The 27,819-nt window shown below is 34.7% G+C and overlaps 1 protein-coding gene across 3 annotated transcripts in view; it reads right to left on the bottom strand.

Annotated features, from left to right (window-relative positions):
* Positions 1-27,819, bottom strand: part of LOC100876289 (uncharacterized) — a 305,268-nt gene that overhangs the window by 98,202 nt on the left and 179,247 nt on the right. For 2 of the 3 annotated variants that reach the window (XM_076531903.1, XM_076531902.1), the window contains exon 3: positions 22,954-23,004. The exons of the other annotated variant lie outside the window; for it this stretch is intronic. In XM_076531903.1, the coding sequence (XP_076388018.1) occupies positions 22,954-23,004 (51 nt within the window). The remainder of the gene's footprint in view (positions 1-22,953; positions 23,005-27,819) is intronic. 3 annotated transcript variants of the gene reach the window in all.

Below are 27,819 nucleotides of genomic sequence, written 5' to 3'. Positions count from 1 at the left end.
GCCATTTTAATCGAAGCTGTTAATAGCGGAAGGTAGCAGATTTCTCTTTATGCTGGTTGTCTTCACATAGACATGTTAAGATCCGACATTTATGTATTCGACAAATGAAGTTATTTTAATCGAAGCTAGCAGAAGGTAGATTTCTCTTTATATTGGTTGTCTTAACACGGACATGTTAAAAAGTTCGGACACTCTGTGACAATGAAGTCCTCATCGAAGATGACATTAATAGAAGGAGCAGCAGCGACCTCACATGGCGGCAAATTCAAATCTGTCTATACGCGGATGAAATTTTATAAGAGAATAAGTATTTGTATTTGTATTGAAACTTGTTTTGTTACAAAATTAATTTTCTTCCTCCATTCGGAGAGATAAAATTATCATTTTAACGTAGACTTGATTAAAGTAGGGTTTGGGTAAAGTGACTCAAGTATACATTTCGAAATTTTCATCTTAGAGTACAATTTTGCAAGATAAAGATTGCAACGAAATAAAAGCTTGACGAATTGGCAAAAGTGTTTATGGTTAATGATCACATAGAACGAGCGTCTCGAAGAATTTTCAAAGAATTCGAGAAATGCTGACAGCTATGATTTCACCTGCCATAGACGCATGTACATACGAGCACACATGACTATTAATGACTCACCATCGGAAATCCGTATGAGTGTTTCGAACCGTGTTACCTTTGCGGCTCGTTGACTAATTAAATGTCTACGTTTGAACAAGATCACGTTCCGATTCTGTATAACCATCTCCTCGTTAATCACTCGCTGATTAGCCCAATAAAAGAATACGAAAACATTACAGCGAATCAGAGATTAAAATCTAGATCATCGGACGTACGATTATCTTTTCTTTCCGCGTTAAAAAAGGAACCGCGACGCATTGTGTGCGTGATTCATCCGAGATTTCTAGCGGTGAAAAAGAAAGGAAAGCATGCAAGCCAGATTCAGCGGACTATCTTACGACCTGAACAGTGCAATACGACATAATTGCCCTCTCGAAAAAAAGAAACCTTTCTCGTCTCTCGGTGTTCCATCGGCTAAGTGCAATAAAACTGGCCCCACTTCCGCCTTTTAACACACCTTTCTGCAATTAAGATAAACAGATCGCTCGAAAACATTCGGAGAAATGTGCTTTCTTTATCGGACCATGAAGAAGATAAATTTCTTCGACTGATTAATGACATTTTCTTCGTTGTAACACATTGACGTTTTCATCACTGGCATAATTAGATTACGAGGTAAGATCCTAGAACTTAACTTGTATCTTATAAGAGATACAACGAGTGGCGCTATGTGACAATATAATGCGAGGCATTATATAATGGGTATCTAATGGGTAGTAGCATTTCTAATGTCGTTATACAACATATAGTAATATCAACGTGTGACGATGTAACGCGTGGCAATATAACGAGAGTTGATTTTAATACGTGAAGACTTAATCGTGATATAGCGAGTGGAGATTCTAACACATTCTGACATTAAGGGGCAGAGATATAACGCGTGGCAATACAACGCGCGACGATATAGCGCGTTGAGATTCTAACGCGTGGTGATATAATGCGTTGAGGTTCTAACGCGTAGCACTATTACCGTGTCGAGATTCTAATGCGTAGCACTATTAACGTATGGCGATATAACGCGTGGCAATATAACACGAGGAGATTCTAACGCGTGGCGATATAACGCGTAGGGATTCTAACGCGTGGAGATTCTGACATGTAGCACTATTAACGTATGACGATATAAAGCGTGGCAATATAACACGAGGAGATTCTAACGCGTGGCGATATAACGCGTGGAGATTCTAACACGTGGCGATATAACACGTGGAGGTTCTAACGCGTGGCGATATAACGCGTGGAGATTCTAACGCGTGGCGATATAACGCGTGGAGATTCTAACGCGTGGCGATATAACGCGTGGAGATTCTAATGCGTGGCGATATAACGCGTGGAGATTCTGACGCATAGCACTATTAACGCGTGGCAATATAACGCATAGCACTATTAACGCGTGGCAATATAACGCATGGCAATATAACACGAGGATATTCTAACGCGTGGCGATATAACGCGTGGAGATCCTAACGCGTGGCGATATAACGCGTGGAGATTCTAACGCGTGGCGATATAACACGTGGAGGTTCTAACGCGTGGCGGTATAACGCGTGGAGATTCTAACGCGTGGAGATTCTGACGCATAGCACTATTAACGCGTGGCAATATAACGCGTGGAAATTCGAACGCGCGTCACTAATAACGCTTGGCGATATAATGCGTGGCAATATAACGCGTGTCACCAATCAAAAATCTTAATTTCTTCAACGAGTGCGTTACCAAACACAATTGAGAATTTAGGCAAAAGATAACAACTCTATTTACAAAATGCCTTAAAAGCTCGATTTTAGTAATTATACTCATACAGATTAGATTAGAAACATACATTTTTTAGCCTTCAAGTTATTGTACGATGCAAGGAATATGTTAAAAATAGAAGTTTAGATGTTCGACGTCGAACGCGATTCGAATCGAGAAAGAAACCTATGCAACGCTTTCTCCAGTGACTTATTCACGCTTTATGCATTACTTTCGCGCGAATCGTATTTTCTTACGTCGATGTATTCACCTAGTGTGCATCACGTTGCTCGAGAATGCGCCAGAAATGGTGCGTGTCTGCTGTTTTACTTTGTGTCACGGTATTTTCCACGTTTGTCATCAAACAGGTCATTTCAACGATGCATCTTATACCGCAGGTGCGAACTGTAACACGTTTCTTGTCGAAGCTTTATCATTTCAGTACATTTGTAGCTTCAGGTGTTTATAGTTTAAACGAGCCCAATAAAACTTCTCTGTGCTTTCTCATATTTATTTGCTGTTTCAAAGTTTTGTTGATTGTCTCAAATTTTTCTGTCGATGATATTGATCGATCTAAGTTAAACTTTGTATCTTTGGACTGCGAATATTGGGACGCCAAATGTATAGATTGATGTGGATAGTTATATGTTCTGGGGGAAGCTATTTCTTGAAGCAAAGTTTATAGATTCTTGGGTTAACTGATTTGTACACTTCTGGATATTTTCAAGTTTATTTCCAGAGTGTTAAATTTCCGGATCAGATCTTTCTCAGATCTGAAATTATCAGATCTTCAAACTTCCAAAATGCTACAGTTCCAGACCTCCAAATTATTTAAAATTCTAAACTCCCAAAATTCTACAATTTTCATTTCTCTAAAATCACTAAATTCCACATCCTTGAATCTTCAAACCCCAAATCCTCGAACCCCCAAATTCCAGATCTTTGAATCCTCAAGTCCTATATCCTTGAGTCTCCAAATTCCAAAACCTGGAATTTCCAAATCCCCAAATTTCCAAATCTCCAAATCTCCAAATTTCCAAACCCCCGAATTTCTAAACCCTCAAATTTCCAAACCCCCAAATTTTCAAATCTCCAAATTTCCAATCCCCCAATTTCCAAGCTTCCAAATTTCCAAATCTCCAAATTTCCAAATCCCCAAATTTCCAAACCCCCGAATTTCTAAACCCTCAAATTTCCAAGCCCCCAAATTTTCAAGCCCCCAAATTTCCAAATCCCCAAATTTCCAAATCTCCAAATTTCCAAATCCCCAAATTTCCAAATCTCCAAATTTCCAACCCCCCCCCCTCCCCAATTTCCAAGCTTCCAAATTTCCAAATCTCCAAATTTCCAACCCCCCAAATTTCCAAATTCCCCAATTTCCAAGCTCCCAAATTTCCAAATCTCCAAATTTCCAACCCCCCAAATTTCCAAATTCCCCAATTTCCAAGCCCCTAAAATTTCAAAATTCCCAAATCCCCAAATCCCCAAATCCCAGATATTTGAATCCCCAGATCCCAGATCCTTGAATCCCCCAAACCCAGATCCTTGAATAATCAACTCCCCAACTCCCCAAATCCCCAAAATCCCAAATTCCCAACCTTCCAAATTTCCAAATCCCAAAACCCGCTATTCCCAAATCCCCCAAACCCTCCACAACCTCCTCCATTATCCTCCAACTTCCCCAACTACCCAAATCACCAAACGATGCCCAGCACCGGTTGAAAAGTGAATTTTCACCAAGCCGGATGCGAATCGGGACAGTCGGCGTAAAAATTATATAATCCCGCGAAAGAGAAATTGTAAAAATCCCGCGTTAAATAACAATTACTTTCTCCGCGTGCGAGTGCGGATTACTTCGAAAACAGAATTGGAAATTGTGGTCGAAAGTATATAAACTCGTATCTACGCGTACCATGGAAAATGAGATATTTTTTTTCATCGTCGCGCGATTTCGTCGTTAATCACACGGTCTCGGCCTCGGTGGAAAATTAAGAATCAGAAAATTACATCGTATATCATCATCGAATGGCCACTTGGCGAACTTTCACGTTCCTCCGAACGGACAGATTTCACGATGATTAGAAATTTACGGTGGAACACGTGTGCACACTTGCAGAACGTTAAACAGCACAACGAACATCAACATCGTCGTGGATTTAGCCATTTAACGCACGCGTTTTAGGTGAAAGACGACCAATCCTGAATCGCGTCGTCGGTAATCAGTCACTATTTTAATTAGAAAGTTTCCCCTCGGATTTCTATAGCAATGATTTTATTATTGTACAATTATTAGTCTTTATGCAAATGCCTGATTGTATCGGGTGTTTTCTCTTTCCAGTTGATCTAAAGTGCTACATTAATTCGCACTGTTTGCATATTTTATACGTTCTATATAATTTACTACACTTTCTTGTATAGTTTATTATACTTCTCGCATGATACGATGTTAGCAAGACTGATTATTGTACGAATAATTAAGTCCCGTATTGGATACGAGATTCTATGTACGAACTCTGTTAGTGAAGTATTGGAAGATGCTTTATGTGATTATGTTCATGTGGTTCGTAATCATGTGGAAGTACCTAACTTGAGGTTCTTCCTGGTAGGTTCAATTAGGTATCAGATTTAGAGGTAGGGTCTGATATAGAAGTCTAAGATATTAAGAATTAAGGGATATACAGTTCAAAGAAAGCAGAAATTCAGGGATTTAGGGATGTGTCGATATGTGGACCTACATGTGGGATATACAATGGACGATGTGGACATATATGGACATACGTGGATATATATGGACATACGTGGACATATATGGACATATGTGGACATATATGTGGCTTATCAAGGTACATGTATGATAGACCTAAGAATGTTAATATCTACAGACATTTAGATTCAAAAATTCTTAAATCAATATATTGAAATATTATAGTAGACCAGTAGTGACATGCCGAATTCACAAAAATAGTACCACAAGAAAATAAAATAAATTGCCATAATTTCCAAAGCAACGAAGATTCGAACACTCATTTTTGTCAAAACTGAACCTAACAAAATTACGTAGCAACTATAGGTAAGAGCATGAATTTTCTGACTCATAGAAAAATGGAATACCAGCAGAGATACCTGGCGAGATGCTTGGCACACTTTATGCTTCCGCGAATCCACGTAAAATGGTAATGACTGAAATTTCGTCATTATTGCTCGTGCAATGCCTCGCGTGGCGTTCTGTCGCCTACAATGCAACAGGGAAACAATTCGAAACCTGTTCTGGCCACTCGACCGTTACGAATTTGCATTTCATTGCGACGCTAATGAGAGAATCATTTTATTTCAGCTTATTCTCACGGCTCTGCTATGAATTGCCAAATTCTTTTGCAATTACGAGTTACTTTGTGTTACGCAAGGATAGTGGGGCGAACCTCCCTGTACGGAGATAATATTTGGAGAAATATTTCCTCATCGTTGAATAACAGACCGGAACGAAGTTTATGCAATTTTATACTATTATTTTGTACATTTAGACAGAATTTTAATTTTTTATGCTTGAAGAGAAATTTAAGTTTTCTAGCTTGGACATGAATTTTATTTAGGGAATTTGGACATGAATTTACTTTTTCAGGGTTGGACAGAAATTTAATTTGTCAAGGTTGAATAAAAATTTCATTTAGACAATTTAAACAGAAATTTAATTTTTTCAAGCTTGAACAAGAATATAATTTAAGAAATTTAAACACAAATTTACTTTTTCAGGCTCGAACAGAAGTTTAATTTATCAAAGTTCAATAGAAATTTAATTTTTTCAAGATTGAACAGAAATTTAATTTTTTCAAGATTAAACAGAAGTTTCATTTTTTCAAGCTTCAACAGAAATTTAATTTTTTCAAGATTAAACAGAAATTTAATTTAAGAAATTTAAACACAAATTCACTTTTTCAGGCTCGAACAGAAGTTTAATTTATCAAAGTTCAATAGAAATTTCATTTTTTCAAGATTGAACAGAAATTTAATTTTTTCATGATTAAACAGAAGTTTCATTTTTTCAAGATTGAACGGAAATTTGATTTAGCAAATTTAAGCAGAAATTTCATTTTTCAAGTTTGAACAGAAATTTCATTTTTTAAGTTCGAACAGAAATGTCAGCTAAAGTTGCTCAAATTTTTCTTCAAAACAAAAATGATAAAAATGTATTGATAATGGATTGAGAAGAAAAAAGAAAGTATCAGTAGAATAGACTATAAATATTGCAATATGTGACCCACATATGAAAATGTATGCTAAGAGTTTTCATCGAAAAATGTTACTCAAGCGATACTGTACGCAACTTTGTTGCATCGAAGGATAGTTTTAGCAGGCAGCAAACGAGGTAGCATTAAACGAAAGAAAAATGCGTGTTCCTTTCTCTCATTGTTAGCAAGAGTTCCACGGAAACGTGGCCGATGAGTTCTATTGCTTTGCTCCATTTCCCTTGGTGCTCGAGGCCCTTCCATTTGCACCGCTCGTTTCAGTTCCTTCACATTTTACGCCATTGCGTTTTTCTGCCTCGAACAATTTCTTATATGCATCGGACGTCGATTCCGGTTCTGAACCGCGCTCGTAAACATACTTTGCGCAGAAACACAGGAATCGGCTTATTTCGTTTATCGATGCAACATATTGGGTCATAGTTGCGTTTCGTAAAGGCAACGGAATAACTATTGGAGATAAAAGCGATATAAGAGCGATACACGAATTAGCATTAACATTTGTCTCCATCTAGCGATGTTAATCATCATTGTTCGTTCCTTCTTGTGTTCGCATGTTTCGATTTAATTTTGTTCTCTAATATTCTTCTCGCGTAATTCTGATTGTATTTTGTATCGTTCTTAAATAAATAGTTTTTGTGCTTTGTACATAATTAATTACGACACTATTCGTCCACGGATCTCCTCGCCTTCAACAATAACAAGGAAAATAGGATATTAGAAATTCCATAACGAAGCTATATGAATACGAGGTCTGTTGTCCTAGATTTTGTCAAAGACTCGATAATGCTCAGGATTAGATTCTTCGAGGCAAGTTGCGTTTCATAAGTACACGACTGTGAAAGTACACAAGAAGACAGGATATTGCAAAGAATCGGCTCCCACAGTTATTTGCGCGCGTAATATCACATGGATAATTGTCCTTTTATGTACTGCAGAGATTTCTTGGAAAATGGCTGCCGGAGAAACGATTAACGTTTCGATGGAAATTGTTTTTCTTAAGGGGTTTATTTTGTGAAATTCTTTTTTAAAAATACACCTTCAGACATATTGTACCTTGTAGTATTTCTTAAAGATGTAGTATTAATATGTAGTATTAAATTGTAGTATTAAAATGTAGTATTAAAATGTAGTATTAAATTGTAATATTAAAATGCAGTATTAAAATATAGTATTAAATTGTAGTATTAAAATGTAGTATTAAATTGTTTTATTAAATGGTAGTATTAAAATGCAGTATTAAAATGTAGTATTAAAATGTAGTATTAAAATGTAGTATTAAAATGTAGTATTAAAATGTAGTATTAAAATGTAGTATTAAATTGTAATATTAAAATGCAGTATTAAAATATAGTATTAAATTGTAGTATTAAAATGTAGTATTAAATTGTTTTATTAAATGGTAGTATTAAAATGCAGTATTAAAATGTAGTATTAAAATGTAGTATTAAATTGTAATATTAAAATGCAGTATTAAAATATAGTATGAAATTGTAGTATTAAAATGTAGTATTAAATGGTAGTATTAAACTGTACTATTAAAATGTAGTATTTCTAAGTCCCACAATTTCTAAACCCCAAAATCCTCAAATCTCAAACTTCCTCAATACTCCAAATCCAAATTCAAATGCAAATCCAAATTCAAATCCAAATCAATACTCCAAGATGTCAAAATTAAGAGAACTTTGTTAAAGTGCAGTCTGTTGTACAAATTTTTTAGGAGGTGCAACCGTTGAAGGTTGTAGTTATCGTGGTAAGAGATAAGAAGTTGCGTACGTGACAGATAAAGGCTAACCGAAACGTAGAACACATAGTTTTGGAGATTACGAAGGAACGATTAGACTCGCAATTTGTGCATTAGCTGGCCAGAGCTGCACCGGAAGTGAGTCACTTTTAATGCGGTTCCCTCATTAAGGACTGAGCCTCGACCATAATGGTTCCTTTTGGGGTGAAAATGCTTGACCCTGCCGATATTTATCTGCCTGTCGAAACGGACATCTGATATGTCTTTCATATGAGAGGACTAACAAATATCATATATTTAGAGCTTTGTTTAACAAAATTATTATATTAACTATTTAACTACTTAACCTGATTAATGACAATGACATACTGTGTATATGTATTTGTATACATGAAAAGAATTAGTGTGCACATATTTAGTTTAGTTTTCTTTTAATTCAACAACCACATACAGTGCACATATAGTCACACATATACACATATGAAGATTGTCTTTATTTTTGTATGTTATCAATACTTTCATAACTTTGTTATTTAACCATTACCAATTTAAAGTTAGCAAAATATAATTCCATAAACACGTCACTTTATTTTCTAACCTCAAATGGTTCTTGAAGAGGTTAATGTCCTCCATACAAAATGTCTGACTTCAACACACTAAATGACTAACTCAAAATCATGCAATTTGATGACATAAAAACCGACATAAAAACCTTGATATGATTAGTGAAGCATTAGTACAAAGCTCAAGATTAAACAAAAGCTTCTCATCTTCAAATTGACATACCACAAGTGTTATTTCGTTGCTTTCATGTTTTCAAATTGTGTCAGTCACTGCACACCCCAAAATCGATCACTTAACGCACAATGACCTCATCATATTCGATCCGAAATTATCTTTCGAAGCTAATTGCATCCGCTCATAAAGAGCAAAACGCTACGCTTTAATTTTGATAAAGAAATTAAACGAGATACATTTTATGCAATACCGTAATAACGCTTGTTAATTATAATTATACACACGCTTGAAATAAAGGAACATTACAGTCTGCCATTATAGAGAAGTTTATCATCCTGGAAGTAATTATATTTGCGGTATGTATCTTTCATTAGCACGTTGTAATTAATTTAAGAGTTTATCGGTTTTCTGTAACATCGAATAAAGGCTGACCCGAGAGCGCTCGCTCTGTAACAAACCTCATTACACCATGATTAACGCATGGCTTATTCAGTAGAACACATGTTGTTCATGCATATTTCTGCATCGTTTATTCTGTCCGTTCTTTATGTTTTGTATGTTTAATTTTAATATTTTGACACTAGTGAATTTGTGCAATTTTACGCTTCTACATTTTTTAATTTTTTACAGTTCTACATTTTTACACTTCTAGATTTTTAAATTTTTAGATTTCTACATTTTTAAACTTCTACATTTCAAAATTTTTATATTTCTACATTTTTCATATTTCTTCATTTCTACACTTCTATATTTTCAAATTTTTAATTGTTCACATTTTCAAACTTGATATTTCTGTATTTCTATGTTTGTATGTTTTTAAATTTCTACATTTCTAAATTCTCACTCATCCAAATTTTCAAGCTTGATATTTCTGTATTTCTATGTTTCTATGTTTTTAAATTTCTACATTTTTAAATTCTCATTCATCCAAGTTTTCAAGCTTGATATTTCTGTATTTCTATGTTTCTATGTTTCTAAATTTCTACATTTCTAAATTCTCACTTATCCAAATTTTTAAGCTTGATATTTCTGCACTTTTACATTTCCATATTTCTAAATTTCCACTTCAAAATTTGTACATTTGAAAGTTTCTTTTTTCTCAAATTTTATACATCAACATTCCTAAATTTCTACATCTCCCATTCTTAATTTCTGTAATTCCAACTGTCCAAATTTATGATGCTCTTTAACAGAAATAGCATCCGAAATAGAAAATAAACCAACAAAGAGTAGAGTAGATGCAGCTGACATAGTTATCATAGAGACACTACCCAGAAGCATGAATCACTTTTACAACAAATTTATCTCCGTAAGAAGGTGATTACCTTCCTCGGGTTACCTTTCAGGAGAAAGTTAGGAGGCCTTAAGAAGGCCATTTCTCTCTCCACTTCCTATACATAACATTTAACATAATAATCTTCTGACCAGTGGTAAACTACTGAAACGCTGAAATTCATCTCGGGATGCTCTTATCTCAAACAATCGCGTACGTGCTTCGCATCAATCTCTTCCTACATCCAATTATCTATGAAAGCATTTTCTTTACTCCCACGGTGTTCAATCAATCGTTAGCCTCGAACTAATTCCCCCGAAAACGTACTCTTGAACAAACACGAGAGAAACGAGATAAAAACACCGGGGATGTCCGGTGATGTTAACGGCGTTGCTGGTCGATACAATATATACGAAAGAATAATACGAGGGTTGATTGTACGATATCGAATATCGTAGGATTTTCAACAGAATCCATTCTTTAAAAACTTCAAATATTCTAAAATGTTTCAACGTTGGAAAAATTGAGGAATTCGTATATTGACAAAATGAGAAATTGAAAAATTGATGATTTGAAGAAGTAGATAATTGGACAATCGAACTGTCGAGCAACTAAACAATTAAGTGAATACTTACGTATTTGAGTAGTTGATTACTTGAATACCCGAATGCTTTAATATTTGAATACTGAAATATACTTGAATGATTGAATAATTGACTACTTCAATGTTTAAATACATGAACGACTGACTACTTGACTACTTGACTATCTGAATACTTGAATGAATGACTACTTGACTATTTGATTATTTGAATACTTGAATATTTAAATACTTGAATGATTGACGACTTGATTATTTGAATACTTCAATATTTGAGTACTTCAATACTTGAGTACTTGAATGCTTGAATAATTGAATGCTTGAATAATCGCATGCTTGAATACTCGAATTCCTGAATACTCGAATGCTTGAATACTCGAATGCTTGAGTGCTAGAATGCTTGACTACTCGAATGCTTGAATACTCGAATGCTTGAATATTCGAATGCTTTATTACTCCAATGCTTGAGTACTCGAATGCTTGAGTACTCGAATGCTTGAGTACACGAATGCTTGAGTACTCGAATGCTTGAATACTCGAATGCTTTATTACTCCAATGCTTTATTACGCCAATGCTTGAATACTCGAATGCTTGAGTACTCGAATGCTTTATTACTCCAATGCATGAATACTCGAATGCTTTATTACTCCAATGCTTGAATACTCGAATGCTTGAGTACTCGAATGCTTTATTACTCCAATGCATGAATACTCGAATGCTTTATTACTCCAATGCTTGAATACTCGAATGCTTGAATACTCGAATGCTTTATTACTCCAATGCTTGAATACTCGAATGCTTTATTACTCCAATGCATGAATACTCGAATGCTTTATTACTCCAATGCTTGAATACTCGAATGCTTGAGTACTCGAATGCTTGAGTACTCGAATGCTTGAGTACTCGAATGCTTGAGTACACGAATGCTTGAATACTCCAATGCTTGAATACTTGAATGCTTGAGTGCTCGAATGCTTGAGTACTCGAATGCTTGAGTACTCGAATGCTTGAGTACTCGAATGCTTGAGTACTCGAATGCTTGAGTACTCGAATGCTTGAATACTTGAATGCTTGAGTACTCGAATGCTTGAGTACTTGAATTCTTGAATACTCGAATGCTTGAATATTCCAATGCTTGAATACTCGAGTGCTTGAATACTCGAATGCTTGAGTACTCGAATGCTTGAATACTTGAATGCTTGAGTACTCGAATGCTTGAGTACTTGAATTCTTGAATACTCGAATGATTGAATATTCCAATGCTTGAATACTCGAGTGTTTGAATACTCGAATGCTTGAATACTCCAATGCTTGAATACTCGAATACTCAAATACTTGAATCCTTGAATCCTTGAATACTTGCAATACAAAATTCATAAAATCTAAAATTCACAAGTTCCAAAACTACCAACTCCAAAAATTGAAAAAATTGAAACTGTGAAACATCGAACTAACAACCAATAAATCCAAAGAATCGAGTACTTGAATCATTGCTATTGAGCTACGAAAACTAATACCGTAGCACTAGATCAGAATACTTCCCTATATCGAATAACCAATAAGTCCTTCCCCTATATTGCAGTTTTGCCTACACAAGTACATCATACTCCGTGCTTTGTGTACGTTTAATCAGATCGGTTTGCTGACATATTTCCGCTTATTAGCCGACCAAACCGATGCGACGATACTCGGTACACACGATTTATTTACACCACGAGACTCGTCGCGGTTTACGTAACCAGAAGTGCTATGATTTCTGCGAGATGAGCCACGTCTTCGCGTTGAGTACTACTAGCTTACGTGAGTCACGAGTATCGAGAAAATCTCGCGACTCGCGTAATACGCGGACTGGCATGAATGAAAATAACTGTTGTCATGACGACCAGGTGAGAGGAGCAATATACTTGAGGAAGTTACGCTTTTATGAATGAACCGAGACTCGTAAATACGTGCACGAGTTGTTGAACGTCATCGTTGGCACGTGTTGCAAATTGTCAACACGCGTGAACAGAAGTTTGCAACGAGTAATATGACGGATCGGTAATTAGATTCGTCATAGGGCTGGTTTCTTTGGAACTGTGCGATGACTTGTCGGAGGTGTTCTCAGAATGATTTTATAGATTCATTCGTTTGTACAGTAATTGAAAAATCATCAGTGGTAAAGAGTAGGGTGAAGGATTCTACAAAATGAGAATTTATGTGTTCCTTCAGATGTGTCGATTCGAATTTATAATTAACGCAGGTGCAGAATATGATTGCTTATTTATGGACATAATAGTTTTGTTAAATTATAGTAAGGATTTGAAGTGGAGGAGAATTATTGAAACTTCACAATTTTTATTTAATTAGCAAATTTTTATTTAAATTTCGACATTGAATAAATTGAGAAAATTACGGTACGAGAAATTTACGGTACAAGATTCAAGAAACATTTGAAAACTTGTAAGTCTGAAAATTTGTATATTTGTAACTCTGATCATCTGCAGATTAATAAATTTAAAAATAAGCAAATTTGTCAATGTACAAATAGAAAAATTAATAAATTTGTAAGTTTAAAAGAAAATCTGAAAATCTATAACTTTGATAATTAAGAACTTGAAATCTCTGTATATTTAAAAATCTAGAAATTGCTAATTAAGAAAACTGTAAATTTGAGATCCTGTAATTAAAAGATGTATAAAGTTCCATAGTTGAAAAGATTCGAACGGTTAGGTTAAAAAGTTAAAATGTTTGAAAATTTGAAAACGTCTTGAAGATATTAAATAATGATATTAAGCAAAGATACGGAACAGAGCTGTTTGCACAAGTTCGTCCTCGTTTCAGAGTAATCTTTCGAAGGACGAACGCATTTCAGCGTGGAAGCTTAGTTTCCAAGGACGAGCAGCTAAAAGATCTTTCTATTACTTTATTAAAACTTAACCTTCAAGAGGTTTTATTATTATAACAGGATTAATCGTATGGAAGTTTCTAAATAAAACTTCTGTTTATTGTGGATTAATTTTTTTTAATATTGTGGACACTGTTTCGATAATGGGATTTCTAATCATTTGTGAAGAAGGTTGTACTATATCAATAAGCGTTTGAATCAGACATGATTCATGCTATTTGGTTAGATCATGAAGACTCACTTTAAAAAAATACTTTAATGGATCATAATGTTAATATTGATGGTAAAAATAAAAATTTTTAATGAGCTTCGTTAAAACTCATAAAAATTTGTTAATACAATGAATGATAATATAACAGTAATTATATTAATACATTTTTAATATAGCATAGTAATGTTAATTTGTTTTGTACAATTTGTGTCTTTGAATATTTGATCATGGTAAATCAAAAGTAATCAATTAAAGCGTTAGAAGATTACTCGAAAAGAAAATAATTAGTTTTTGGCAGGAGTTAATTAACTTATAGAAAGCTTCAATGCTTTTAACCTACTTTCGAATCAAACGGAAGATACCCTAATCTAATACAATACCGAAGCTACCTTTAATACACAGAAAGTGTTAATAATTAACTCGATACGGGCTTAACCTATATCCAATTTAATTCTGTTAAAAATACGTTTTGTGCCACTGAGACCATGAAATTTGAGAATGGGAGAGTTTGGAAATTTGAGAATTCGGGAATTTGAGAATTCGGGAATTTAAGAATTTGGGAATTTGAGAATTCGGGAATTTAAGAATTTGGGAAATTGAGAATTTGGGAATTTGAGAATTCGGGAACTTGAGAATTTGGGAACTTGAGAATTCGGGAATTTGAGAATTTGGGAATTTGAGAATTCGGGAACTTGAGAATTCGGGAACTTGAGAATTTGGGAACTTGAGAATTCGGCAATTTGAGAATTCGGGAATTTGAGAATTTGGGAATTTGAGAATTCCGGAATTTGAGAATTCGGGAACTTGAGACTTAGGGAATTTGAGAATTCGGGAATTTGAGAATTCGGGAATTTGAGAATTCGGGAATTTGAGAATTCGGGAATTTGAGAATTTGGGAATTTGAGAATTCGGAAACTTGAAAATTCTGAAATTTGAAAATTCCGAAATTTGAGAATTCGGAAACTTGAAAATTATGAAATTTGAAAATTCCGAAATTTGAGAATTCCGAAATTTGAGAATTCCGAAATTTGAGAATTCCGAAATTCGAGAATTCCGAAATTTGAGAATTCCGAAATTTGAAAATTCTGAAATTCGAGAATTCCGAAATTTGAGAATTTGAAAATCTAGTAATGTAGAAAATTAGAAATTCGGAACGCTTCAGTTTCTCACATTCCCGTATCCCTACACTTCTAACGAAACAGCAATCGATCGTGCGAAAAGGAGGTGTGTCGATTCTCGATCCGATGTCAATTATTCCTGGCGTCAACTCGTCGTCGAACCTATTAATTAACGAACAGGGTTGTCCCGTAACTTTCTCCAAGCGATCGTGATTGTTTGAAAGGTTCTCGAAACTGTCTACTCAAACTCGTTCGCTCATAAATTTAAATTAACCCATAAATTAGCAGTTTTCTTTTTACTAAAAACCTAACTACATGTACTATGATTTCGCCGAAAAGATATTTTTAATACTGTTCAGTAAAATTCAAATTTTATAACATTAAATTTCAAAGTACCCAAATTTTCAAGTTTCTAAACGTTTAATCCTGTCGTCGCTAGTTGAGTTTTGTAAATATGTCAAAGGTCAGTGAAAGCGTAGATGACTATGATTAACAATTATTTCCCGGAATATTGTGATCTACTCGTTATATGGACGGTATGTAATTGTACAATTAGAACGGATCGTTAAATAGTAAATTGCGTTGCTACTCGTTCATATAAATTCACTAGTTAGCTGCGAATTCGCGTTGATTGGACACGTGTCCCGACGGAATTTCCGGGACCTTGATGTTAATGGAATTTACAAGTTGAAGCTCCGTCTATTTTGGTAAAAACAATTCTCCTGAGTGACATTTTTAGTTACATCTTTCAGAGACAAGATTTCACACTTTCTACGCGTGTTAATAGTTGAGTCAATTTTTATTTTCAAGATGCTTGTTAATATGTTTTAAAATTATATTGCTTATTATTTTATTCTGTTTGTTCATTTTATACATATTTTAATTTTACCTATATTTAATTTTACTCCAAAATAATTTAATATTAGTAATTTACAAATTTAATGATTGCACATTTTCGAATTCAATTTTTAGTACGTTTATTTTAATTTAATTTTTAACATATGCATTACTTAAATATTTCAAACATTCTGTAACAGTGTTACACGAACATATTTGCATTTAAATTGATTACAAATTCGCCAGCTGTTTAATATTCCACATACCTGCTTAATTCTCTAACCAATTTAATACGACACTTTGCTTATGAATACGAAAAATTTGCATTTTAGATTGTCAATTAAATTCGCAACGCTCGCACTTGCTTTTCGCCAAAATTACTAATTAAAATTGAGCAAATAACAATTTAAATATATAAATTCAACTGCTCAACTCTCTATGTCCACTTACTTTTGTGACAAATTTATCATTTTATGAAGATGAAAAATTTGCATATTATATTTATAACAATGTCTCAATCTCTATTTTAATTTTTTCAATAAAATTTCTATTGTATTTTAATTCTTTTATGACAATTTATGTTCCATTTTAATTCGTATTTTAATCCTTTCAAAATTTCTATTATATGATAATTCATATTTTAATTTCTTTATTAAAAGTTTCTATTTCAGCAAAATTGGCTTAATTTTAATAATAGGATTATCAGGATGTGAAGTTATTCGTGAGAATACAATTGCATCGCTTCTTTTAACAACCCAAATTAAAATAAAAAAAGAAATGAATGTCGTGATTTGCAAATGTTACCAACATCGATATATCATTATTAAGCACCGAAAGGGCCAAGAAACTAGTAGAAGGTACTTAGAATCGGTGATATATCGATGAATCACGAGAATCAGTCGCGTGTAACGGACGGGGTCTCTGAATCGTTGTATTACGATACAATGCCAAGCGTGGGACGTGAAGATTCGCAAATCTAATATACGTGGGTTGCGTGCGTGGATGCAATATTAATCGTTCGTAAACGAGAATTTCGTTAGACTAGACATTAGACTCCTGAACAGTGCCAAACCAGACTAATTCGCATTTTTATTCATTATTTTTTCTCATAAATTTCTTCAAAACTTCTTATACTAACATTTACTATTTTTCCTCTCATTTCATATTGATATCTTACTATAGTAAGTTATCTACATTATTACTATATTATAATATACATATATTTTATATACATTTTTAGTGTGTACAAAATAGTTTGAACATTTAACAATATATTATATATTGTATCAAACAAATATTTTTCTCATTGTACTTATTTCATGTGTAGCTTCATTTTGTTGCAGTTTTATTTTATAGCGTTTGATCGTATAATTTTATTTTATATGACTTGATTGTGTACTTCGATTTTATAGGACTTGATTGTGTACTTTGATTTTATAAAATTTGATTGTACAGTTTAGATATCTTTAACAAAATTTAATTGCATAGATTTGATAGTTTTTTTATGGTATGACTGTATAGTTTGATTTTACAAAATTTGAGAACCACTGCAAGCTTCTCGAGTGGGCGTTAAACATGTTTACCTACAAGATGCAACCACGAGAGATGCAAGAGCATTCACACGGATATACAAAGTCCATAAGCGGCTTCGTGACTACTTCTATTCAAAGATAGGATAACCAGTCTTTCGTTTCTCCCGCAGGATCTTCGAGTCGTTTGCATACAACCGTGTTAAAGCGAGGCTGCAACGTATAATCGAGTGTGTAATCCTCTTTATTAGCACACCCGTGGACGATTTCGAGCGATATTTCTATCCATTGTTGTGTAATTTCAATGAAGAGGATGTCCCAGGGATCTATGATGAGATCTTGATGCAATTTGTTGAGGCTCTTATGAGGGATACTGCTGATGTGGTCTTTATCGATTTTCATGTAGGTTGATTGAACTGCAGTCTCGATATATGGCTGTAATGATGTGGGAGTGGGTTGTGGATGTGGCAATATAAGCGGAAGACAAGTTTTTAAATTTTCAAATTGTCGAATTCCCAAATTTCCGAATTCCCGCATTCCCGAATTCCCAAATTTCTGAAATCTCACATTCCCGAATTCCCAAATTTCCGAATTCTCAAATTTCCGAAATCTCACATTCTCGAATTCCCACATTCCCGAATTCTCACATTCCTGAATTCTCACATTTCCGAATTCTCACATTCCCGAATTCCCAAATTTCCGAAATCTCACATTTCCGAATTCTCACATTCTCGAATTCCCACATTCCCGAATTCCCATATTTCCGAATTCTCACATTCCTGAATTCTCACATTTCCGAATTCTCACATTCCCGAATTCTCAAATTTCCGAAATCTCACATTTCCGAATTCTCACATTCCCGAATTCCCACATTCCCGAATTCTCACATTCCTGAATTCTCACACTTCCGAATTCTCAAATTTCCGAATTCTCACATTCCCGAATTCTCACCTTCCCGAATTCTCACATTCCCGAATTCTCAAATCTCTAAATTCTCAAACCCCAAATTCTCAAGTCCCCAAATTCTCAAATCCCCAAATTCCCAAATCTCCACCTCCCCAACTCCCCAAATCCTCAAATCTCCACCTCCCAATTTTCCATCTTCCCAAATCCACTATTCGTCATATTTCTCTCCCAATTCCCAGACCTTCCACCAACACCCCAATCTAATTTCCGACTGCGTGAAAATCTTCCATTAGTTCTATAAATACAATCCACAATAACCTGGCAATATCATCTTTTTTATATCTCTTCTAATGAATCGTAAACGTTGGATATTGTCGTTCGATAGGTGTGAGAATCAACCGGAGAATGCACGAGTGCGTTGCCTGAATGAGACACTTTCAACGAGCTGGTTTAATCAGACACGCTCATTATCTGACGGCGACGGTAAACTTTATACAAGGCTGATCAAATACCGAGCCAGTAAATCTGCACTTTACCTATTTACAAACGATATCGATCGTGAAGAAAAATATTCTGTCTTCGATTCGCAACAGGTCTCTTTTTTTAGCTTGCTGTTTTCGTTGTTTTATTTGAAACATTATATCAGTGTTGTATTTTCATGCATTCTTTAAGTATACACTTCGTACTTGGTATACTTAATTCATGTGTATATTTGTACTTCGTATTTGTACACATATGTGTATTTGTACTTTACATTTGTACATATATGTATTTGTACTGGACATTTTTAAATGTGTGCTTATTTGTACTTTGCATTTGTACATTTATACATGTTTGAATTTGGAGAGATACATATATTTGTGTTGGGTACTTTTATATTTACGCATATCTGCACGTCATGTATACACACATATGTATATCTGTGTAAATACATGTACTTGTATGGAGCTTTTATTATTTTATATATTTGTTTTTACATGTGTTTTTTGTATTATATGTATTCGTGTCGTTCATTTCTATATGTACACATATCTGTACGTCATGTGTGCACACATATGTATATCTGCGTAAGTACATGTACTTTTGTGGGGCTTTTATTATTACATATATTTATTTTTACACATGCTTTTTTTATTATATATATTTGTGTTGTGCATTTTTATACGTACACATATCTGTATGTCACATATGTACACATACGTATATCTGTGTAAGTATATGTACTTGTATGGAACTTTTATACATATCTGTATTTATATAGTGAGTCTGTACACGTATATTTATATTGGACATTTGTATACACATACGTATTATATTTGTATTGCACATGTGCACATATGTATGCATTTATATACATATACATATACACATATGTGTACTCTTCGGTATTTGCATAGATACACATATGTAAATATTTTGTACCTTCATGTGCATTAGTGTACCTTTCTTCTTTGAAGTCATAAAGTTGTACACACAATTTATTTTTTCTTATATGTATGATGTATGATACATGTATTACATATATGTATAACATGCATGACATGATATATATAATATTTAATGATTGATTTAATAATGTATCTAATGATTGATTGTATGCATGAATCTCATTAAAAATACTCGTACAAAAAAGACATAAATGGAATATTCTTCAGCATACAACAAAATAATATCGTGAAGCACCATGCAGCGCAAAGAGAATCAAGGATCCTGTTACCGGTGCAGCGCGATCATGGTCACCATACTGTGTACACAATCCCACGGGCGAAATTGACCGTGAACTTTTCTGACCCAGTTGCTTACATAATTGATTCGTCTTCGTTAGCGAGGCTCTCGTTGCGCCGATGCAACGAAATTACGTGACTGCCATAAACGCAACGCCACGATCTACGACAGGTTACGCGCACGGATTTCAAAATTTCACTTTGGGTTCACCGTACCTGCGCCCTTTCTTACGTACTTCCTTCATTCTTTAACGCGAATGCCACGATCGAAAATACTTTACACGTAGCGAGTGACATTTCCCACAGGAGTTCTCTTCTTTTTTCTTTACGTATGGTTTTCTTGTCTAGGGGGTGGTTTGTTTTCGAATCACGTTCTTTTCATTTTATAAATGAGTCTAAATATAGGAAGTGTACACTTTTCAGGCTCATTTAATTAAAATTGAAAATTGAATAAATATGAAAGTAATTAGATAAAATGTAAATTAAAAGAATAAAGGTGAAAGGTCAACAAAGGTTAACACTTTGAAAAATGATTTTCTGTTCCACTTTGTTAAAAATGATGATTAATAGTCATTTTTCTCTCAACAAGTCTGATCAATTGTTTTAACAAAATTTAATTATTTTTTATCAATCTTACATTAATCTTATTTACGACCTAACCTAATACTTTGTCTTCCCATACGTCATCCCATATGTGACGACAACTGTACACATGTAACAAACCTCATATTTTCGCCACAATTGAATTTCAAGTTTAATTTTAAATCGAACCCATCCATCAATGATAGCTAACTCCAAAATATCCCTAATATTTGAACATTCTTTATCCGTCAATATTATGACAAGGATGAAATCGCTCCCTCTGACGCACTTGCAAAAAAATGGAATTAATAATACCATATATCATTTTATAATTAAAATTGTTTTTTGTAAAAGTGGTTGACACAAAATGCGTCATCATATGGGAGATGTGATGAACCTATTAATTTTTATTTTAGACAAAAATCAAGTTAATTTAGTGTAAAATTGCAAGCTGTTAAAAAATATTGCAAACTGTAAAAATTGCTCCTTGACATTAAAATAACTTGGAAAGTATAATTTTCAAATAGAGGAAGTCCTCATATAATTTGTCTAACGTGTTCAGAATTTGCTTACATAAATTTGCAGAATAAAACTAGAAACACGAATGAAATTATTAAAATAGAAACTTTATAAAAATAAGCTTAAGCGTAACTTAGAGAAAATAATTAAGATCAACAGAGTAATGAACAGAAGTGTATTAATTTTGAGAATTTAATTATCGAGAATACGTGACTCCGTCGAGTGGCGTCAAAGCGCTATTAACTCCCTTATGAAGTAACACCTTCGTCCAATATGCATACGTAAATTCATCGTCTCTATTCGAAACACGATACATCAATCAATTTCGCGTAAACGTGCTACCGAAATATCCCTCTTGAAACAAAAGCGTTCCCCCAAGCAACGGAGTACATAATAAAAAAAGAAAGAGAGAAACGATCAATTAATCGAGTAGCGTGTTTCCATTTGTATTCAATTTCGTCCCGTGAATACACGGCTACGAGAACACGTCGTTGTCGTTCAATAATAAACGTTTCGATGCATTCGTGAACGGCTACGTGTCGATCGTACACGAAGGTATTATTAAAAGGTCCTTCCTGCTTAATGTAACATAACGTGCATGATAATCGAACGGACTTGTATCGATGTTGCGATGCGTAGGTGGATACACATTGTACGCTTATGGCTGGGGTAGCGGTTCTCAAATCGTTCTTGCAGATTTGCGTTTAGATGATTTTGATATTTTATAGGTGGTTATTGAATTATTTTTTTTTGGCTGTATACTTTTGAGTTTATATGTTTGCAAATTTGGAGATGTGTGGAGTGGAATATTTGGAGATTCTGTATTTTGAAATTTGGGAGATAGACAATTTTTATGTGAGTTTGGGAATTTGGATTTTGGGGAATATGAAATTTTCAAAATTTCAAAATTATGAATCTTTAAATTTGAGAATTTGAGGATTCCTAAATTACTGGGTTTCCAAATCCCCAAATACCTAAATTTTTGAATTCCCAAATTTCCAAATTTCCAAGCCCCCAAATTTCCAAGCCCCCAAATTTCCAAGCTCCCAAATTTCCAAATCCTTAAATTTCCAAGTCCACAAATTTCCAAATTTCTAAATTTCCAACCCCTCAAATTTCCAAGCCCCCAAATTTCCAAGCTCCCAAATTTCCAAATCTTCAAATTTCCAAGCCCCCAAATTTCCAAACTCCCAAATTTCCAAATCCTCAAATTTCCAATCCCACAAATTTCTAAGCTCTCAAATTTCCAAATCTCTAAATTTCCAGCCCCTCAAATTTCCAAATCCTCAAATTACCAAACCCCCAAATTTCTAAACCCTAAATTTCCAAATTTCTAAATTTCCAACTCCTCAAATTTCCAAACCCTTAAACTTCCAAACCCCCAAATTTTCAAATCCTCAAATTTCCAAATCCCCAAATTTCTAAATCCTCAAATTTCCAAACCCCCAAAATTCCAAAATTTCCAAACCCCCAAATTTCTAAATCTCCAAATTTCCAAAGCCCCAAAATTCTCAAATTCCCAAATTTCCAAATTTCCAAATCCTCAAATCTCCAAATCTCTAAATTCTCAAATCATTCTATAAACGCATATGTCTCGTCACTCTGTATGTGTCCTACAAAGACAATCGCTGCCTACGATCTAATGTCACTAAAGTTTCAACTTTCAAGTTAACTCACCCTCCCAGTCTCTTGGTAGAGAGATGCACGTTCTTTGGATCGCCTACTCACCTGAAACAATCGACACGAAATCATTAGTTGATTGATCAACAGCTATTGCCAGTGCAATAATTACGCAACGTTATAAATAATCGTGTAAAAAGGTACGTTTTCTTTCTGTCATGTCATCGACGGTCAGGAGAAACTATTGTAAAGGGTATGGCAATCGAACGGGTATAAATTGTGGACTAACGAGATGCTAATTGAATAGATACAATTTTTATGTAAAATTTGATACGATTCTATTTAACACTGGAACATATGTAATTTTTGTATTATTATAAGTAATAATTTGGAGATTCAATAAGTTATTGAAAAACATACTTAAATATTTTTTTTAAGGTAGAGGGTTGATTTTTTAGCTCGAAGCTAATTTATGTTCCACTCATCGATTATCTATTATTTTACATTAAAAAATCATTTATTTTGAATTAGATGCTCATCTGAGTTTATAGAAAATTTTCTTTGAAAATATAATTTTTTATAATTACAGTAATTATTATAACGAGGCGTGCATTTCGTATCATTTGTTCCAGTGTCAATGTAGCGTTCGTTAAAAATATTTCTACTCATCAATGAATCATTGTACAACTTAAATCGAAGAACAATATATTTCTTTCTTTGGAAGTGATATGTATAGTAGCGGCGCATGAATATTCACTGTGTATTAATAAATCATGCAACCATGCATCGATTTCATGAACAAAGTTTCTTAATGGCAGGAAATCATGTAACCAATTCTGATCTCTTACCTCGACTGACTAAATGTATAAACTTTACTCTAAATATTAATACACTATCATTCACTAGATACAAGTCTAGACAAAACAAGAAATCGCAAGGTAGAGTTGCTTCTCTAGTACTCAAGCATTAACTATTTCTAAAATACTCGATACAAAGATTGTAACAAAATAATCATTTTAAACAATGAGCAGTTAGAAATTTATTTGCTATTGAAGATATTTAAGGGAACAATATTCAAACACATTTTCGTGTATAAATAAATGTTACATAAATAATAAAACTCTTGCTTGAAAGATCGTCAGAATGAGAGGCATCGTTCAATTTAATGAATTCTCTTTGGAGGTAGCAGAAATTTATGGCGATAAAGGAAGACCAAATTCGTCTAAGCTCCCGTAACATCATTTCGGTTGCTCCGAAACTGTTGGGAACGTAACGAGAACATTTAATATTCGTTCCGGGAACAAAATTTTCCCTCCCAGCGTATTTTACTGGCCACGTTCCAGCTGGATAATTTTCATAGAGCAAACCACGGTGCAACGACTGACAAATTGCATCGACGTGTCACTGCACTCCACGGCACACGCTGATAAAGTTCATTGGGTCTTTGTCATTTCCCGCCGCTCTTTGTGCCACCGCTACACAGAATAATAGTCGGCTCGATGAAACTTCTGTCGGCGAAACAAATTGACAGAGAATGCGAAAGCGGAACGACATCCTACAGCCTGGGCTTCCTTTCGATAAGAAACCATATAGTTATCATCTTTAAATTCTGTCACATCTTTAAATTCTCAGGTTTTCGAATATTAACTCTTTGCGCTCGAGAGGTGACTCTCGGTCACCATTTTATTTAATACAATAATTTGAGATAAGCATTTTTTAACTGATTCTATAATTTGACACGTGTGACGTATAAACATAGTGAAACAAACAATACTGGAAATTATTAGCAGAGAAATAATAACCTCAAGAATATTTATTTAACTTCTTAATTAAGTTTTAAAGTTACTGTCAAATTACCTTCGAGTGCAAGGGGTTAAGTTTCTAACCTAACTTTTTAATTTTCCAAGTCGTCAATTTTTGAATCTTCAAATTTTTCAACAGCTAAATTTTCAAATCACATTTTGAAATTTTCAAATTCTTGAAATTTAATGTTTGTAAATTTTCAAGCTTCTGATACCAAAATCCATAGATGCTAATATCTTATGATATTTATATCCCTAGATACTAATACCTCGTGATGTCAGTATTCCTACATACACGTGACCCTAGATGAAAATATTCCTAAATTCCAATACCTTCAGGTACCATTATCAGCAAATTCAAATGTCCTTAGATGAAAATCTCCCTAGATGCAAATATCCCTAGATATCAATACCTTCAGGTACCATTATCAGCAAATTCAAATGTCCTTAGATGAAAATCTCCCTAGATGCAAATATCCCTAGATATTAATACCGTCAGATACCATTATCAGCAAATTCAAATGTCCTTAGATGAAAATCTCCTTAGATGCAAATATCCCTAGATATCAATACCTTCAGGTACCATTATCAGCAAATTCAAATGTCCTTAGATGAAAATATCCCTAGATGAAAATATCTCTAGATTCCAATACCTTCAGGTACCATTATCTGCAAATTCAAATGTCCTTAGATGAAAATCTTTCTAGATGCAAATATCCCTAGATATCAATACCTTCAGGTACCATTATCAGCAAATTCAAATGTCCTTAGATGAAAATATCCCTAGATGAAAATATCTCTAGATTCCAATACCTTCAGGTACCATTATCTGCAAATTCAAATGTCCTTAGATGAAAATCTTCCTAGATGCAAATATCCCTAGATATCAATACCTTCAGGTACCATTATCAGCAAATTCAAATGTCCTTAGATGAAAATATCCCTAGATGAAAATATCTCTTAGATTCCAATACCTTCAAGTACCATTATCAGCAAATTCAAATGTGCTTAGATGAAAATATCCCTAGATGCAAATATCTCTAGATTCCAATAACTTCAGGTACCATTATCAGCAAATTCAAAAGTCCTTAGATGAAAATCTCCCTAGATGCAAATATTCCTAGATATCAATACCGTCAAATACCAATATCAGTAGATCCAAGTGTCCCTCGGTACCAACATTTCTTAAATTTTCAAATCCCTAAATTTTTAAATTCCCTTGCAAATTGTCAAATTTCTAAAGTTCTCAAATTCCAAAATCTCCAAATGCTAAAAAACTTAAATTTCCAAAATGTATCCCTAAACTACCGTATCCCTAATATCCAACATACTGAAATATGCAATATACTATAATATCCTAATGACTGAATGTTATACCACCAAACTAACCTCTAAATAATCCAAGAAGAAAAAAGCGAACAAACCGAAACAATCCATTATTTCCTCGTTCGAAACAGTAGTTATCGTAACATCGGCAGCGAGAATCCACGGCCAATAATTAACCAAGCAGCGATTCAGTATGGTCGGTAAATTATTTTCCAGGCGAAAAGTAACAGCAGTAACAGAGAACGAGGCAGCGATTCCTGATAATGGCGAACGCGCAACACGCGAATTTTTCCGCTTCCGTATCGCGATCCTCGTTTCCTGAGTCACGCTGGACCCGGCTCGATTCAGAGAAATCCAATTATCAGTGGCAAATGAAGGGGTCTTAACGGTGACGCTTGGCGTGATAAGTGGCGTGATAATGGGCACGGGGAACGCGTGCTCTCGCGCCCGACCGTTCGCATAATGCCATTCTTTGATGAGGATATCGGAAAGGTCGGACCTGTACTGCGGATGCTCCATTATCGTTCGTTCGCTTCTTACGGCTAATTATCGATAATGTTTGTCCCTAATAAAATTCGACCTATCCCTTCTGCGTTTTCCTGCGAGAGAGATAAAACAAACGAAACGTGGCGATATCTCGATGCGGTTCAAAGGCGTAGCCTTGAGACTGAGGTATCGACGTATTTGTTAACTGTCAGATTCTTAAAAACATCGACGAATATGATTTGAATGAAGTATAACACTTTGACTGCCATGGATGTTTAAATTCACATATGAATCTATCACCTGTTATTAGGGATTTGTACTTAAGAATGCAGTCACCGAATTATACGTACACTTACCTAATTGGAAATACGTGTCAACTGCATGGAATTATATACAGGGTGTCTTACAAGAGATCCTTCGAATCGAGGGTAGTTGTGGTGATTCTGGATAAGGTTTTCCTTTACAAAAATGAGATGTGAAGCTTCGTTTTTGAATTATTAAGGAAGAAGATGGACCAGTCACACCGCATGGAAATACGGTGTGTGGAAGCACGACGCGTAAAATTACGGCGCGTAGAATTACAACGTGTAGAAATACAGTGCGTGGAAGTATGGCGCATGGAATTACGACGCGTAGGAATACAGCGCGTGGAAGTACGATGCATGGAATTACTACGCGCAGAAATATGATGCGTGGAATTACAACGCGTAGAAATACAGCGCATGGAATAACTACGCGTAGGAGTACAGCGTGTGGAAGTACGACGTATGGAGTAACTACGCGCAGAAATATGGCGCATGGAATTACAACGCGTGGAAATACGGCGCATGGAATTACAACGCGTAGAAATACGGCGCGTGAAATTACTACGCGTAGGAGTACAGCGCGTGGAAGTACGACGCATGAAATTACTACGCATAGAAATATGGCGCGTGGAGTTACAACGCGTAGAAATACGGCGCGTGGAATTACAACGCGTAGAAATACGGTGCGTGAAATTACTACGCATAGGAGTACAGCGCGTGGAAGTACGACGCATGGAATTACTACGCATAGAAATATGGCGCGTGGAGTTACAACGCGTAGAAATACGGCGCGTGGAATTACAACGCGTAGAAATACGGTGCGTGAAATTACTACGCGTAGGAGTACAGCGCGTGGAAGTACGACGCATGGAATAACTACGCGCAGAAATATGGCGCATGGAATTACAACGCGTGGAAATACGGCGCATGGAATTACAACGCGTAGAAATACGGCGCGTGAAATTACTACGCGTAGGAGTACAGCGCGTGGAAGTACGACGCAT

This window comes from Megachile rotundata, chromosome 5 (assembly GCF_050947335.1).
Source record: "Megachile rotundata isolate GNS110a chromosome 5, iyMegRotu1, whole genome shotgun sequence".
Classification (NCBI taxonomy): Eukaryota; Metazoa; Arthropoda; class Insecta; order Hymenoptera; family Megachilidae; genus Megachile; species Megachile rotundata.
This window is presented reverse-complemented; position numbering and strand designations above follow the sequence as displayed.